We start from the raw sequence: 14,677 nt of genomic DNA, 5'->3' as shown, positions 1-14,677 counted from the left end.
GGATAAGGCAGGTGGGGCCTGCTGCAGAACGTGGGGGCAGCTGTGACGACGGGGCCTAAGCCCTCATGGGGCTCACCTGCACCCCAAGAAATCTATGTGCTGCTTCTGCAGTGCCAGCTCTAGGACAGGAGCGCCTACCTCCCCGCAAAGAAGGGTTAAGGTGACACAGACCTCACTGTTTCAACTGGATGCTCTTGAGTTCCTTTCAGAATAAGAACATTCAAATAAACTGGAAAGCAAGGAGAAAACCTTTTAAGAATGCTCAAAGCCCCGCCACTCAAAGAACATGATGTTTGTATCTCTCACTTTGCCATGCTGTATACAGTGGTTGCTGTCTTATATACTAGCAATCACAGTGTTTACACGACCTTGTGTTGTCTCTCCTCGCTGCATAAGCATTTACTCCATGAAATTCCACAGATTCTGTAATCAGGAGTCTTCATACCAGTATAATATTTCATTCAAAGCTTTCACTGTTTACTTAACCAACATCCCACTGTTGGGCATTCAGGTTAACTCCTTATTTGCATGTGGCATTTCCCCCTTATCAACTGTTTAAATAGATCTGAAGCATGTTAATGCGGTGAAATAGTTTATTTCAAACAGTCTGGGTACATACTATAAATATAATTTCCCAAAATCTTGTACCAATTTATAGTTCCACCAGTGATGCCTGAGTGACACTTCCACCCTTTACCATTGTCTGCTTTGGATTTTACTCTTTAAAATAAATATGCATTATCGGGTAGGACCCAAACCAAAATGCCATGATACTGCAGCATTAATGTGGTTTTCCTTGATTGCTAATGAGGATGCACATTCTTTCATGAGTTGGTTAATAATTGCTTTTCTTTCTGTTTCCCCTGAATTGCCCTTTGATGTCCTTTGCTAACTTATTTGTTAGGGCCCCCTTAGAAAATATCTTTGCTTGTGTTCTTGATACAGTAAAGATGCCTGTCTGCAGTGAGGTGGTGTTGAATAAATGGCAAGATAAATGCTAACCGTGGGTCTGTCATGTTTGCTGCAAGCATCCTGTCGCATGTTTGGGGGAACAGACAGCATCCTCTGTTACCCACCTGAGTGGCAGAGCCCGTCTGCCCTACAGGGCTGCCTGAAGCCTAACTCTGCCTGGCTACCCTCTGCATCATTTCCTCTATGCTTAGTTACTCAGGCTCTTTAAGCATTCCAAGTATAAAGAACAAAACCAAGAGCTGTCCTCAGGAAACCTCAATCGGCATCCCTCTCTCCCTCAGAGTAAGTCCCTGGGGAGGGGGTCAGTATGCAGAACTGCTCTAAAGGAAAGCCGGCAAAGGGGAGGCAACTGGCTGCCCGGGGCCCCACAGGTCATGGGTGACACTGAGAGAAAGGCACATGGACCTCCACCATGGGGAACTGTTATCTCTCAGCTCCCTAGGCTTCCTGGGCAGTAAACCAGCCTTCACCAGTCAACATCCCACCTGCTCAGCAGACCTATGGGGTGGTGCCCAGATACCTGCAGGGTTTCCTGGAAAAACCACACACCTGCTCATTCACCTTCTCCTCCTCCACCCAGCAAACACTTTTCTGAAGCAAATGTGCTGGGGAAAACTGGCTTTCCTGGGAACATGTTCTTGCCAACAGTCACCCTGACCCATCCCTTACACGTACGCATGCATGCATGCACTCTCCCCTCTCTCCCTATTCTCTCCCTCTCTCACTGACCTTGTAGTCTACACAGCCTGGATTCAGCAATTCTTTTTTTTTTTTTTTTTTTTTTTAAAGATTTTATTTATTTATTCGACAGAGATAGAGACAGCCAGCGAGAGAGGGAACACAAGCAGGGGGAGTGGGAGAGGAAGAAGCAGGCTCATAGTGGAAGAGCCTGATGTGGCTCGATCCCATAACGCCGGGATCACGCCCTGAGCCGAAGGCAGATGCTTAACCGCTGTGCCACCCAGGCGCCCCCTGGATTCAGCAATTCTTTATCACACCCCTGGGTTTTTGCCTGAAACACACTTTTATTTAGTTAAAGATGTGGCCAAGCACGGCAGTAGGCACTGAGGATAAGCAAGAAAGACACGGACTCTACCTTCCCCAAGCCAGCAGACCAGAGGACAGCCTGCAATACACTCCCAAACAAACACGGACACGGGACACTGTGAGGTTGTCGCACATGCAAGGTAAAAAGTAAAATAGCTCAACAGCACAGAGAGCGACGCAGGCACAGGGAGGAGGAGTGTGACAGTGTGACTGGGTCTCAAGAGGGACTATTCGGGAGAAGAGGGCCACCTGCCAACACCTGGAGAGCAGCAGTTTGGGCGGAGGGGCCCGCAAGGACGAAGATCCTGAGATAGGGACAGGCTCGGCATGTCTGAAGGAGAGGACAAGGCACTCCGGTGGAGCACGGCCACAGGGAGAATGGTGGATGCTGATCAGAGGGGACTGGCTTTGATCCGGGTTGAGATCAGGAGCCAGCAGGGCACTGAGCAGGGGGTTACCCCCAGGAGATCACTGTGTGAGGAGCAGAGACTATAAGGGGGCAGGAGTGGTCTCCTCCCATTGTCACCTGGTTAACTCCTTCTCATCCTTCAGACTGCAGCCCAGTGGGCATTTCCTCTGGGAAGCCACCCCCACCTCCCCACCTGCTCAGATCCCCTGATGAGCCCCATAGCATCAGCTTCCCTTCATCACATCTAGCTCTGCAGTAATTTCATATGCATTTCTGGTTGTCTGATTAGCGTCTGTCTTCCCCACTAAGACTGTGAAATCCTTGGGAACAGGTACACCCCTCCTCTGCTCACCTTATATCCCCAGCACCTTGCACAGAGTCTGGCACACAGTGGGTACTCAGTCACTGTGAACAGAATAAATATGCAAATTCCTAGGATCTCAGCCAATTTTTTCACTCCCTCAAGGAATGATTTTCTGCTGCTACTTCCTCCCACCTCTGTGTCCCCCACATCTTGCATGTACCCCTTCCACAGAAGCCAGCATGACCATAAATGGCCGCTGGTACCTACACACACACACACACACACACACACACACACACACACACACCCCAGACTGTGCTCCGAAGGGCAGGTTATGTGTGTGGCCCTTCACTGCACTCCAGGGATCCCCTTCAACCAGGCAGTGCTGCTGTGCATAGAACTGCCTTACCCATACCCACCTCATCCTGCCTCATCCACCTGCTCAGAGACTCCCCACATGAGCTCAGTAGAGAGTCTGTACCCTAAAGATAAGTCAGAAGTCGAGACCTCCTCTCTCTCCTAGTTGAGTGGCATCATCCACAGACAGGCTGACAGCAGAAGGCCCCCATCCTCTCCCGTACCAGTGACCCTGGAAGAACTCACACAAACAGGAGTGAGCTCTGCTTGCAAAAACGCATGCTGTGTTTTGTAAACCAAAGATGAGCATACATAAGGAGTATGTACATAAGGAGTACAACTAGGGACAAAACACTGCATTGTCTGACCTCTGGTCTCACCCTGGAAGTTAGGAAAATGGCCCGTATTTTTAGGGCCAACCACTTTTTCCTGTAAAAGCCCAGTGCCGTGATCCCTGATGCTGTTAGTGCCTACTAAACTAATCAGCATTGTTAATAAAAACAAAAAACAAAAAAAACCCCACCTATTTCACATGTTCTGAGCAGAATAAAATGCATTTTATTTTTTAAAGGGCAATTTGTATTAAAAGCCTTAAAATGGAGGGGCGCCTGGGTGGCACAGCGGTTAAGCGTCTGCCTTCGGCTCAGGGCGTGATCCTGGCATTGTGGGATCGAGCCCCACATCAGGCTCTTCCGCTGTGAGCCTGCTTCTTCCTCTCCCACTCCCCCTGCTTGTGTTCCCTCTCGATGGCTGTCTCTATCTCTGTCGAATAAATAAATAAAAAATCTTTAAATAAATAAAAAATCTTTAAAAAAAAAAAGCCTTAAAATGGACATGACCCATTGCCCAGTGATTCTGAGACATGATCAATCTTCAAAGGGCCCCAAAACTGAGCTATAAGAATATCTGTCACGCAGCACTGCTTCTGAGAAAATGTGGTGGAAAACAATCCACATGTCTAGTGGAGAATAATCCATTAAAGTAATTACGACACATCTGTACAGTGGAATATGCTGCGTCCAAAATACTAACCATGATACACAGTACTTACTGAGCACTGACTCTGTGACAGGGACCGCATTAAAAGCTTTACGGGCACCATCTCATTTATTCTCCCTAAGCTATAGGTACCATTATCACCACCACCTCACAGATTAGAAAATCAATATTGAAAAGAGTTAAATCATTTGTCCCAGGTCACACAGCTAGTAGTAGGATTCACACCCAGGCAGTCTGACATGGAGACATCAAGTTGTCAGGCACGGGGCTCTATGACCTCACATGACGCTATTAAAAGAGAGACTGGAGAAGCAAAACCAGTCACATGGGAGAATGTTGATGATATAGTGATAGGTAAAACAAGTGGGTTATTAAACAGGACACACCCACTGATCACATTTGTGCAAATGAATGCAAGCAAAGACAAAAGGGTTTGAAAAGACAACACTGTTGGCATCTTGGTGTAGACCTCTGAGTGGGTGGAAGTGTGTTTTTTTATGTTTTCTTCTGCTTGTGTTTTCTGATTTTTCTGTAACAAATGTTTTGGTTTTGTACTAAGAAAAAAATTTCAGAAGATTAAAAATTTTAAAAATTAATGTTAATGCCAAAAAAATCACTCCCTTGCACTCTTCTTCTGCATAAACCCAATGTCCTGCTGTTGGCCTTGCTTTAAGCATAGCTACAACCACATGCATAGGACTCAGGAAATGGCCTGAAGCCAGCTCACGAGCTCTGCAGGCTCTTCATGGCCAAGCATCCTCTCAAGGCAGCCAAGGTCTCAAACTGGGAAGAGACAGTACACACTTTCCTATTCTGCCCCCAGCATCCTGCCCTCCCCATCTCCCCAGGACCCTCTCTGGGTATTTGCACCCCTAGAGAGTTTCTGAGCTGACAGCACAGAGCTGTGTGAGCTGGAAGAACCTGGCAGCTTCTGCCCTGGCTTCAGCTCTGGCCTGGGAGCCAAGCCCAGGGACCCTTGGAGCCTGAGATGCTCCATCCCCTGTCACTGGGTCTAAGAAGGAAGCACTGCATGAGGTGCCTGAGGGAGACAGGACAGCCCAGAGACTGGAACCCCAGTTCTGCAGTCACATAGACCAGGGCCCCTCCTGGCCCAGCCACCTGCTTCCTGACCACATGACCTTAAGCAAGTTATTTCTTCTGAGCCTGTTTCCATGCTCGTCAAATAAAGAATTAAAATACCAACTTAGAAAAGGTCTTATAAGAATCAAAAGAATACATCTTAAAATACATCCTATCATGATACCAGTGAGTAATCTTTCCTGGGCACCAACTATGGGTCAGACACTCTGTTGAACACTTTCTATGTCTGATCTCACACAGCTCTCACAGCCACCCTACCACAGGCACAGGTGACAAAACAAAGGCTTAGAGTAGTTAAGTCACTTGCACTCGGAAGTACTGGAGTGGGAATTTCTGTTGCCATGCCTTGGCCCACGCCACTCCACCGCAGAGCTTGGCATATGTGGGGAACACCGACCTTGTCCACTGCCATGTCTCCCTGCTGGGCAGAGGCTTTGGAGAATGGTATGACCATGAGGAACCCCTGGCTGCTTCTCCCCACCCTGTAGGCAGCTCCCACCGCCACACACCACTTTAGCAAGCCTTCCTCTCAGAGTGACCAAACCTCCCTCACACACACCATTGGAGGCAGCCCCCTGGCCACAGGCAATGGCTTTGCTGCTGTACACCCTATGGCAACCTCCCTCCAGACCTGGCCTTGAGCTCTGGCCACCAAGGCTGCTGGCCAGGCGAGGACAACTCACTCCCTAGGAGGCAGGCCTGCTGGCACCTACACCTGGCACCTGCTCCAAAAAGCTTTCACTTCTCAGAAGGTCTGGGCCGCGGGGCCTGGGTCCCTCAGCGGAGGCCCGGCTGGCCAGAGGGAACCACGCGAAGCAGAAAAGCAGTACCCTTAAGCAGCCTCTCAAGTGTCCGGTACAGCCGAGGGACCGGCGGTGTGCGCCGGCTGGCGTCCGGGTGTGCAAGTGTGAGTAGAAGTGAGAGGGCAGCGGGTGTGAGTGTGCCTGTGCGCGCGTGGCTCTGAGTGAGCGCCGCTGTGATCACGGGCCTGGGGCGGGGAAGGTCTCCTCCCCCCACCTCGTTGAGAAATCTCAGTGAGTCACCGAGTGGTTCTGCATATTAATGAGCTCGCTGCGGCGAGGGCAGGAGCGGATTTAAAAGAGGTCCGGGCGGGAGGAGGGAGGCTGCGGAGAGAGTGCGGAGCCGAGCGCAGAAGCACAGCGCGACAGCCGAGGCACCCACCGACGGGCGCAGAGGGAGCGAGCGGAGCCGGGAGGCGCGCTCCGGGCAGTGAGAGCCGAGCCGGCCGGGCGCCCTCCCCATTCCCTGCTCCCGCGCCGCGCCCCTCCAGCCAGCATGAGACTCCTATCGGCCGCGCTGCTCCTGCTGCTCCTGGCGCTGTGTGCCGCACGCGTGGACGGTGAGTGCCCGAGAGGTCCCTCGTCGCCGTCCCGTCCTGGGGCACCCAGGCGCCAACTGCTGGGCTTCCTGGGACCCTGGAGGTTCTGGGTGGGCACCGAGGGAGGTTGGGGGCAGGAGACCCCGCACGCAGCTGGAGGGCACCCTGCGCTCTCTCTTGCAGGGTCCAAATGCAAGTGCTCGCGAAAGGGGCCCAAGATTCGATACAGCGACGTGAAGAAGCTGGAAATGAAGCCAAAGTACCCGCACTGCGAGGAGAAGATGGTTATGTGAGTTCTGGCTTCTCACTGGGAGCGTGTGCGCGGGGCTCTTAACCCGGTGCTGGGGCACAGCATGGGGCTGGATTGGGCGGACTAACAAAATTCCTCTGTGCCTCTGGCAAGGCCGTGGACCAGCCTTTGTAATTGCCCAGCGAGTCCTTGGGACGCTGGCGCGACAGTGTGAAGAGTTTGGAAAGAGGGCCACTGTCCCGCGCTCTGGGAGTTCACCCTTGCTAAGATTCAAATGCGCTGCCTAGGTGCTTGCACTGCCCATCTTTCTGGGGTGATCAAGGGTTAAATGGCTCCCCTTGTGCCAACTTTAGAAAATCCGGATTGAAAGCACTCAAAACACACCCAGAACTGTTGAACTTGCACCCAAACTGGGAGGCGTGCTGCCTTCCTGTTACCGGAGAGAGAATAAAAACAAATGTCTCTAAGTCCTCAGACCCTCCTTTCAGAACCTTTTTCCAATCAGGGGACCACAGATGGCCAGTTTTTGGCTTCTACCAATATCATTTTGATACTGATCCTTGATCTTCCACACCGGCTAGACTCTTGTGGGTCCCTGAGCCTGAGCAGTGCTGTGCGAAGTGTTCTGCTGGGGTTAACGTGCCGTGCGGCTGGAGCCCTGCTTGGTGGGGATGCGAGGAATATTTTAAAAACTGGGGCAGAGTGAGAGAACACTGAGTTTCCTTGCTCCTCTGCCTTCCCAATTAACCACTTGAGTCCAGCACCACTGTTTCCCCATCAATACGCACTTGGCCAGGAAGAAAGCCCTTGGCAAAGCAGCTACCAAATATCTGCCATGGACCATTGGCCCCTCTTCCCCTCCCCCAGCAACAGGACACACTTTATTCTCAGTCTGGGCAAGTGCCTTCTGTCTGCTGGACCTGCTTGCCCAAAGGCCTCCACACAGTGTATGCAAAGGCAGCCCCACCCCCCACTGCCACCTGAGGGCTGCACAGTCAGGCTCAAGTTAGGGGAATTTGCAAAGCCATCAGGCTTGAGCTGAACCCCACTGCCTTCCCACCCAGGCACCTAAATTAACCTCCTGTCCCTGCGCCTTGCCTTGCAAACCCAAGTCCAGAAAAACTGCTGGAAAATCCTCTTTGGTGAGGGCCAGTGTTCCCACAAGCTGTGGAAGGAGCTACAAGCCCCCCATGGTTCCCAGCTTGGGGGCCGCAGATGACAAGGGCACTGAAAATTAAGTCCGCACTCCTCTAAGTGCTGAAAACTACCCCATACCCCAAGGCAAGGTGCCAAGAGCTTGCAAGGAAGGAGAAGCAGGGTATGGGGTGCAGAGCCATCTCAAAAGGACAGAACCCTCAATAAACAGGCTTACTCTTTTTCCTGGCAAAACTTTTCAGAATAGAGAGGAAACTGACAGCAGCGGGCAGGTACGAGAAGGCTTTATGCAGCCCTGTGAAAACTTGCAGGGGCCTCCGGAGGTCCGAACACAGTCAGCGTCCCCTAAACCTTCACCCACACCCACATCCCCCATCCCCGAAGGGCTAAACGTCCTCTCCCGTCTCAAGCTCCAAGAATCTCTAGATCAGTTGAGGGGCCAGCACTTTTTGCCAAATCAGGTTTTCAGTCACAAAAGCTGAACAAAAGGAAGTTTTCCAGCTCACCCTGAGTCACCCAGAAATCTCTGATGAGGCTGGGGGTGGGGTGGGGAGGGCAGTCAGCTTTGCAAGTGGGAGTTCTTGCACCAGGAGACTCCAGATTTTATAAAGGGCAATTTGTGTCATATGTCCACTGAACTCTTGCCAAAACCCTCAGCACCCAGAACCACTGAGGAGAGGGGACGAAGGACCCAGAATTCCTGAGTAACTGTTGGGAACAGAAATCCCCATTTCTTCACCCCCACAACCAATTTTCATAGTCCCAGTATTGTGACAAGCATTTGAGGACTGTGGTGGAGGGTCGAGTGTCCTCCCCTACTGCCCCTCCCCTCAGGACTGGGGATCCTTAGCCTGTACAGTGACCTAAGTGAGGCAGGGATTTTCATCAGGCTTCGCCACATTCTTTCATTCCGAGTGCAGAAGCAGTATTGTAGGCAGAGACAGTGGGCTAAATTCCCGCAGAGCGACCATGGTCCCACAGGGAGAAGACGGAGCACACTCCACCCTGAAGCCTGGCCCCATGCTTGAGACCTAGAAGGAGGGACAGGACCAAGGGAGCAAGTGACTGGTCTCAGGGAGGGCCAGGCAAGGCAGAGCTCAGTCCACAGACATTAGCAGAAGACCCACTCCTGCTCTAGGAAGCTGAGGCTGTGGTGGGGGCCATGGAAACTAAGAGCACAGAGAAGGAAAGTGACAAGTTGCCCAGAAATATTCTGCCCCCACACTGATGGCAAGATTTTTTTTTTAAAAGATTTTATTATTTATTCGACAGAGATAGAGACAGCCAGCGAGAGAGGGAACACAAGCAGGGGGAGTGGGAGAGGAAGAAGCAGGCTCACAGCAGAGGAGCCTGACGTGGGGCTCGATCCCATAACGCCGGGATCACGCCCTGAGCCGAAGGCAGACGCTTAACCGCTGTGCCACCCAGGCGCCCCTGATGGCAAGATTTTATTCTTTTCTCCCTGTCAGCTGGGATATTCGGTTCATGGTGGCCCTGCTCCCGCCTAGAACTTGGCCCTTGTACCCTGACACTTTACCTTTGGGAACCTGCGGGGCCCTAGCTGACCTCTCTCCTTTCCTTCCTGCTCTTCCCATTCCAGCCTTCAACTGCCCCTCTTTGGCCCTGCAGCTCATTCCCCAGCACCCAGTCCACGACCATCCCTTGCTCGTGCTATGACCTCTCAGGGAATGGCCCCTCTCACCTTCCATTTTTTCAGGTCCCCTACGTGGTTCCTCATTCTGGAACACCATCCTTACTCCCCCACCCAGAAGCTTCCTCCTAAATCCTGTCGCCCTAGCGCAGCCCTGGCTGAGAGGGGCTTAGAGGTTCAAGCAGCAGTCCTGACTCCCCATCCAGGCTGGAGCTCACACACTAAGGCTTCTCCTTCTCCCCAGCCATCCCATCTTCCATGACAAATACTAATGACAGTAACTCTTCACTGTGCATCTACCAGGTGCTAGGCATTCTCCATAGATTATATCACCTCATCACCCAATAACCCTAAGAGCTATGTCCTATTATCAGACCCATTTTACAGATCGGCAAACTTATTCAGAGATTTTACCCAAGGTCCACAGACAGACCTGGGATTCATACTCTGTATGATGGCACCTGCTTCTCTGCCACATGGCTAGGGCCTCCACTGGGTTAGAACACTGGCTGACAGAGGCCTGAAGGGAGGTCTTATTTTCCTGCTGGAGGCTGAGACAACAGGGACTTCATGCTCAGGAATCAAAATGGGCTTCAAGGCCAGTAAGACTTAACTTCAAGATCTGCAATGCCTGGCCCTGGGACAATCTTCAGAGGATCAAGTGGAACTGGGGTTTGAAGGGTCAGACAGAGATCACCACATGTATACAGCATGTCTAAGTCCCATCTTGAGCTCATCATATCTAAGGAAAGAGGTCTTAGCATGTGCACCTTGCTGGCATTAGTTCTCTCCACCTCTCCATCCCAGGTTCAGAGCAGCTGGAAGAGTCCCCTGAGCTTTGTTCTCCAAGGGAGGAATAAGCCCTGTAAACAACAGCCTCATGGGGGTAGGCACGGGGTACTATCCCAGACTCTAAGGCTCCAGGGGAAAAGTGAGAGCCTAGGGGGACACCCAGAAACTTCCAAAGAGCCAGCCGGACAGTGGGCACATGGGCACACTCCCATGAAAGGAGGGAGGAGGCCACAGCCTCTCAGTGTCCTGACGGGGATGGACCAGAGCCCCCCACAGGCCACACTGAGGGGCTGCCATTCAGGCCGCTCAACCCTCCACCACATGCTGCCCCATTTCAGCATCACCACCAAGAGTGTGTCCAGGTACCGGGGTCAGGAGCACTGCCTGCACCCCAAGCTGCAGAGCACCAAGCGGTTCATCAAGTGGTACAACGCCTGGAACGAGAAGCGCAGGTATGGCCCACCTCCTCGCACCTTCCTCCCCACCTTCCCCCCAGCTCCAGATTCTAGACGCCAGCCAGCTCATCGAGCCCCATTTAGTGGGTGAACACCCGCCACAGTAGCCACAGCAAGCAGATACCCAGCCCTGCTTACAGAACCCCACGGGGTAAGGAATTCACCACTTCGCAAAGCAGGTGACTGCTCTCTTGGACAATTGTAAGCATCAAAAATGTATCCTTTTGTGAACTAAAGTTTGCACCATGCTAATGTTTTAAGTTATAGTCTTAATTCCTCTTCTTTTCAAAGTAACTTAAGGTCTCCGATCTTCTGTCTCCCTCTGTCAAATGAATGAGCAAGCACCTGGTGTGGCTCTCTGTGATTCTTGTGTGGTAAAATATGACCACTGAAGTAACTGGGTTTATTAACTGTAACACTGGGTACAACACCACAATTTGATGAGGACAATGCCTTGCCAGCAACACTCCCTCCGCTCAAGGTGCCACATGCCCCCTACTTGCCCAGAAAGCAGATGGACTCCCTCCCATGCAGGTGCAGGGAGGGACCTTGGGCTTGACCCTTTAAAATCAGAGCCACTCTTAATCTCAGAGGCCAGTAGTAGCCAGATGATCAGAGCCATGAACCAGACCCCTGTCCTCTCTGGGCTCTGTTTCTCCATCATCAGAAAATGACTTTCCATCTCTAATCTCCTGGGGTCCCATGTCTGGAAAGTTCCTGGTTTCCTCATACCACATACAAGAGAGCCTGTCCCAGAGCATACCCACTCCTCACACACTCAGGGCCTGTCTACACCTGTACCTACACAGCATGTTCAGAGAAGGGCTTGCATACACACACACAGAGGGGACTCCCTCAGGAGCTGGTGCCAGCACCTCATCCTGCAGAGGGGAAACTGAGGCTAAGTGGAGATGGGGATTAACTTCCCTGGGAGCACAGGGCAGGGAGCCAGGCCTCCCAGGGTCACCTTCACCCTGCGTACAGTGGGTGCCTGAGCCACCCCTCCCATTGTCCCACCCAGCCCTTCCACCCTCAGCTCAGCCCATGACCAGCTCTCCCACGGCGGACACTTGGGCCCAACCCCAGTTCCTGAGCCTTCTGTGCTGCCTCCAAAACTGCCTCATCTGCAGCGGCTTGAAATAGAAACTGATGAGAGTGAGAGATTATTTTCTATAAATCTGATGGGAATGAAGCCCTCCTTCTGGTCAGGGCAGGTGGCTCACATGGCAAAAGCAGGACCTGCCCTGTCCACTGCCACTCTCCAGGCCCTGCGTCATCAAAGTGGAACAAGGCTAACCTCAGGGCCAGTCCAGGGAGGGGTTGAGAACATCTCCACCAGACTGCTGGCAAACATTCAGGTGGTTTGCACACTTTGTCCCTCAGCCCTCCACCTGGGCGCCAGCTCTGATGAAGAGGAAGCAGGCATGGGACAATGCCACTCTGCTTTTATTTCTGCAAATTCCAATGATGAGAGCATCTCTGTTACCAGGCCTCACGTCATTTCATTACAAAATGAGCTCGTCCTCTTTCTGGGGAAAGCCCAGGGCATCCTGGGGGAGGAAGGGGGCAATCCCTTGCCCTCCCCCTGTAAAAGGTTGAAAATGTCTCCATGAATGTACAATGGAGAGATAGGAACTTATCTCGAAGTCCTCTTTGGAGAGACAGCGAGAGAAAGCTAAACATAGGGTAGAGGAAGGAGAAGCAAGCCGGGCAGCCCAGGCCTGCGGAGCCAGACTAGCAGCAGCTCCACATCTCAGAGCCCGAGCTGCTGGCTGCCATGGGAAGCAGCAGCATTAGGCAGAGCACAATTTGGTGGTCTTACTCAGAAATCAGCAATGAGGCAGAGGAATCGGTGGGCTGTCTGAGTATGAAGCATGGCCCTGGAACAGCCATGGGGCAGAAGAGAAGGGACTGAAGTACCTAAAGAGAGACAGTCTCAGGGGTGAGGGGGAAAGGTCAGCTTGGGAATGCACAGGCCCCACAACCACTAGAGGAAGTGACCTTGAGCCACAGGCCTCCCCGACAGCCCTGGGCCCAGTCCGACTACCACCCTTCAGTCTTCAGGCAGCAGCTTCTAGAACGAGCATTTTTCTGGAAGACACACATTCTCTGGGTAAAGTACAAAGAAAGATGCCATCCTAAGTTGAAGGACGGGACGCCTGTCCTCCCCTGTCGCATCCCTGCTCACGCTGGAGACAGACCTCATTCCCACCACTGACATTCAGCGTTCATTGGGCAAATCTGAAGTCCCTTGTGCCTCAGTTTCCTCACATAGAGAGAGGGTTTGCTCCCCAGGGCTTTGAGGATTGCAGAGGTGGAGGCTGTTGAGAACGCACAAAACCAGATTAGGGTAAGGTTTTGTGGTCCATGTGATGACCTCCTCTGAGGTGTTCCCCACCCCCACCCCCACTTCTGCCAAGCTCCAGCATTCCTGGGGGGGGGCACTCCTAAAGACAAGGATGAAGCAGCTTAGCCACTGGCCTGTGGATCACCTATGTCACATCCTGAGCCACTTACATGGGTATTTTCTCTTCCTAGGGTCTACGAAGAGTAGGGCGAAAAATCCCGCATGGGAAAACTTCACACCAGCTGGGAGACGAGCAAAGGACTCTGCAGATTAAAAAAAAAAAAAAACAAAAAAAAACCTTTCCTTTCTCACAGGCATAAAACACAAATTATATATTGTTACAAAGCACTTTTTACCAAGGGTCAGTTTTTACATTTTATAGCTGTGTGCGGAAGGCTTCCAGATGTGAGACCCTTCTCTCTTGTGCTCCAGACTTTATCACACACTGCTTTTTATCGAAAAGGGGGAAACTCATGCCTTTCCTCTGTAAAAAAAAGAAAATGATTTTTTGTATTTGTCCAGACATCACTACATCTGAGCTTTATAAGCGCCTGGGAGAAACACAGAGCTTGGTTGAAACATTTCATAGCAGCATTGCTCCGTTGCTAATGCTGGAAGCTTCCGCTCAGAGGTCCTGGAGCCTCCACACAGCTGCCACGGGCTCTCCTGGGCTCATTGTTGGTCACAGCCTCAGGGGGACTCCACGGTGGCCCCTGTCACTGGGCAAGCAGAAACCAATCTCTCTGTATTTGTTCTTTGTGGAACCTGAATTTGGCTGCCAGAGTGTGCTTCATTCTCCCCCTGGCTTATTTTTACATACTCTAGGAAACATTTCCAAGATTCTGGGATGGCAAAGCATAGGGTCCTTAAGGAATAGGTTGGGTCTTCTCTCCTTGTGAAAGGTTCACTGCTTCAGTATTGAATGCTCTGGAAGCACATGAAGTTCCCAACACTGTTAGCAAAACCTGACGAGAAAACTTAAAAATATACCCAGACACGCACAAGGCCCAGCTACAGACACATTCTATCCATGATGGAGAACCTTCAAAGCATGTTTCTTTCCCTCCTTGCAATAGAACAGGCAGGACATAAGCATTCCGTCTGTGATTCCCCATGTAATTCTTCAATATTAAACAGTGCAGTCCTCTTTTGAAAGCTGAGATGACCACGTGCCCTTTCCTTTGTAAATATACTCTTAAGAATGCCCCCTCTACACACTGCCCCTTCAGTATACGCCTCATTGTACTGCTGTGTCCTATGCTATGCACATGTCAGAAACCATTAGCATTGCATGCAGGTTTCATATTCTTTCTAAGACAAAAAGAAAAGTAATAAAATATATTTGAAATGTATCAAAATCCTAGACTACTGCATTTTTTTCTATTCAGTGAGGCCAGGATGACAATCAAATGTTTACCACATTGTGAATAAACAGGGACAAATGCATTGGGAAGGAAGGAAACCTGGCGTCTCCCAAATACTTCTCAATATTGTCACCT

General features: G+C 51.3%; 2 protein-coding genes across 5 annotated transcripts in view; one reads left to right on the top strand and one right to left on the bottom strand.

The window, feature by feature from the left end:
• The window catches only part of SLC25A48 (solute carrier family 25 member 48), a 251,720-nt gene that overhangs the window by 200,134 nt on the left and 36,909 nt on the right, over nt 1–14,677 (bottom strand). Inside the window, exon 1 of one of the 4 annotated variants that reach the window (XM_034656039.1) lies at nt 13,349–13,403. The exons of the other annotated variants lie outside the window; for them this stretch is intronic. The gene's annotated coding sequence lies outside the window, so the exon portion shown is untranslated. Of the gene's footprint in view, nt 1–13,348; nt 13,404–14,677 lie in introns of those variants that run through there. 4 annotated transcript variants of the gene reach the window in all.
• On the top strand, nt 6,259–13,674 carry CXCL14 (C-X-C motif chemokine ligand 14). The gene is made up of 4 exons (XM_034656044.1): nt 6,259–6,549; nt 6,712–6,817; nt 10,715–10,828; nt 13,370–13,674. The coding sequence occupies exons 1-4, from the start codon at nt 6,486–6,488 to the stop codon at nt 13,383–13,385; spliced, it is 300 nt and encodes a 99-aa protein (XP_034511935.1). The 5' UTR covers nt 6,259–6,485; the 3' UTR covers nt 13,386–13,674.

This window comes from Ailuropoda melanoleuca, chromosome 3 (assembly GCF_002007445.2).
Source record: "Ailuropoda melanoleuca isolate Jingjing chromosome 3, ASM200744v2, whole genome shotgun sequence".
NCBI classification, from domain to species: Eukaryota; Metazoa; Chordata; class Mammalia; order Carnivora; family Ursidae; genus Ailuropoda; species Ailuropoda melanoleuca.
The sequence above is the reverse complement of the archived record's forward strand: the minus strand, read 5'-3'. Positions and strand labels throughout refer to the sequence as shown.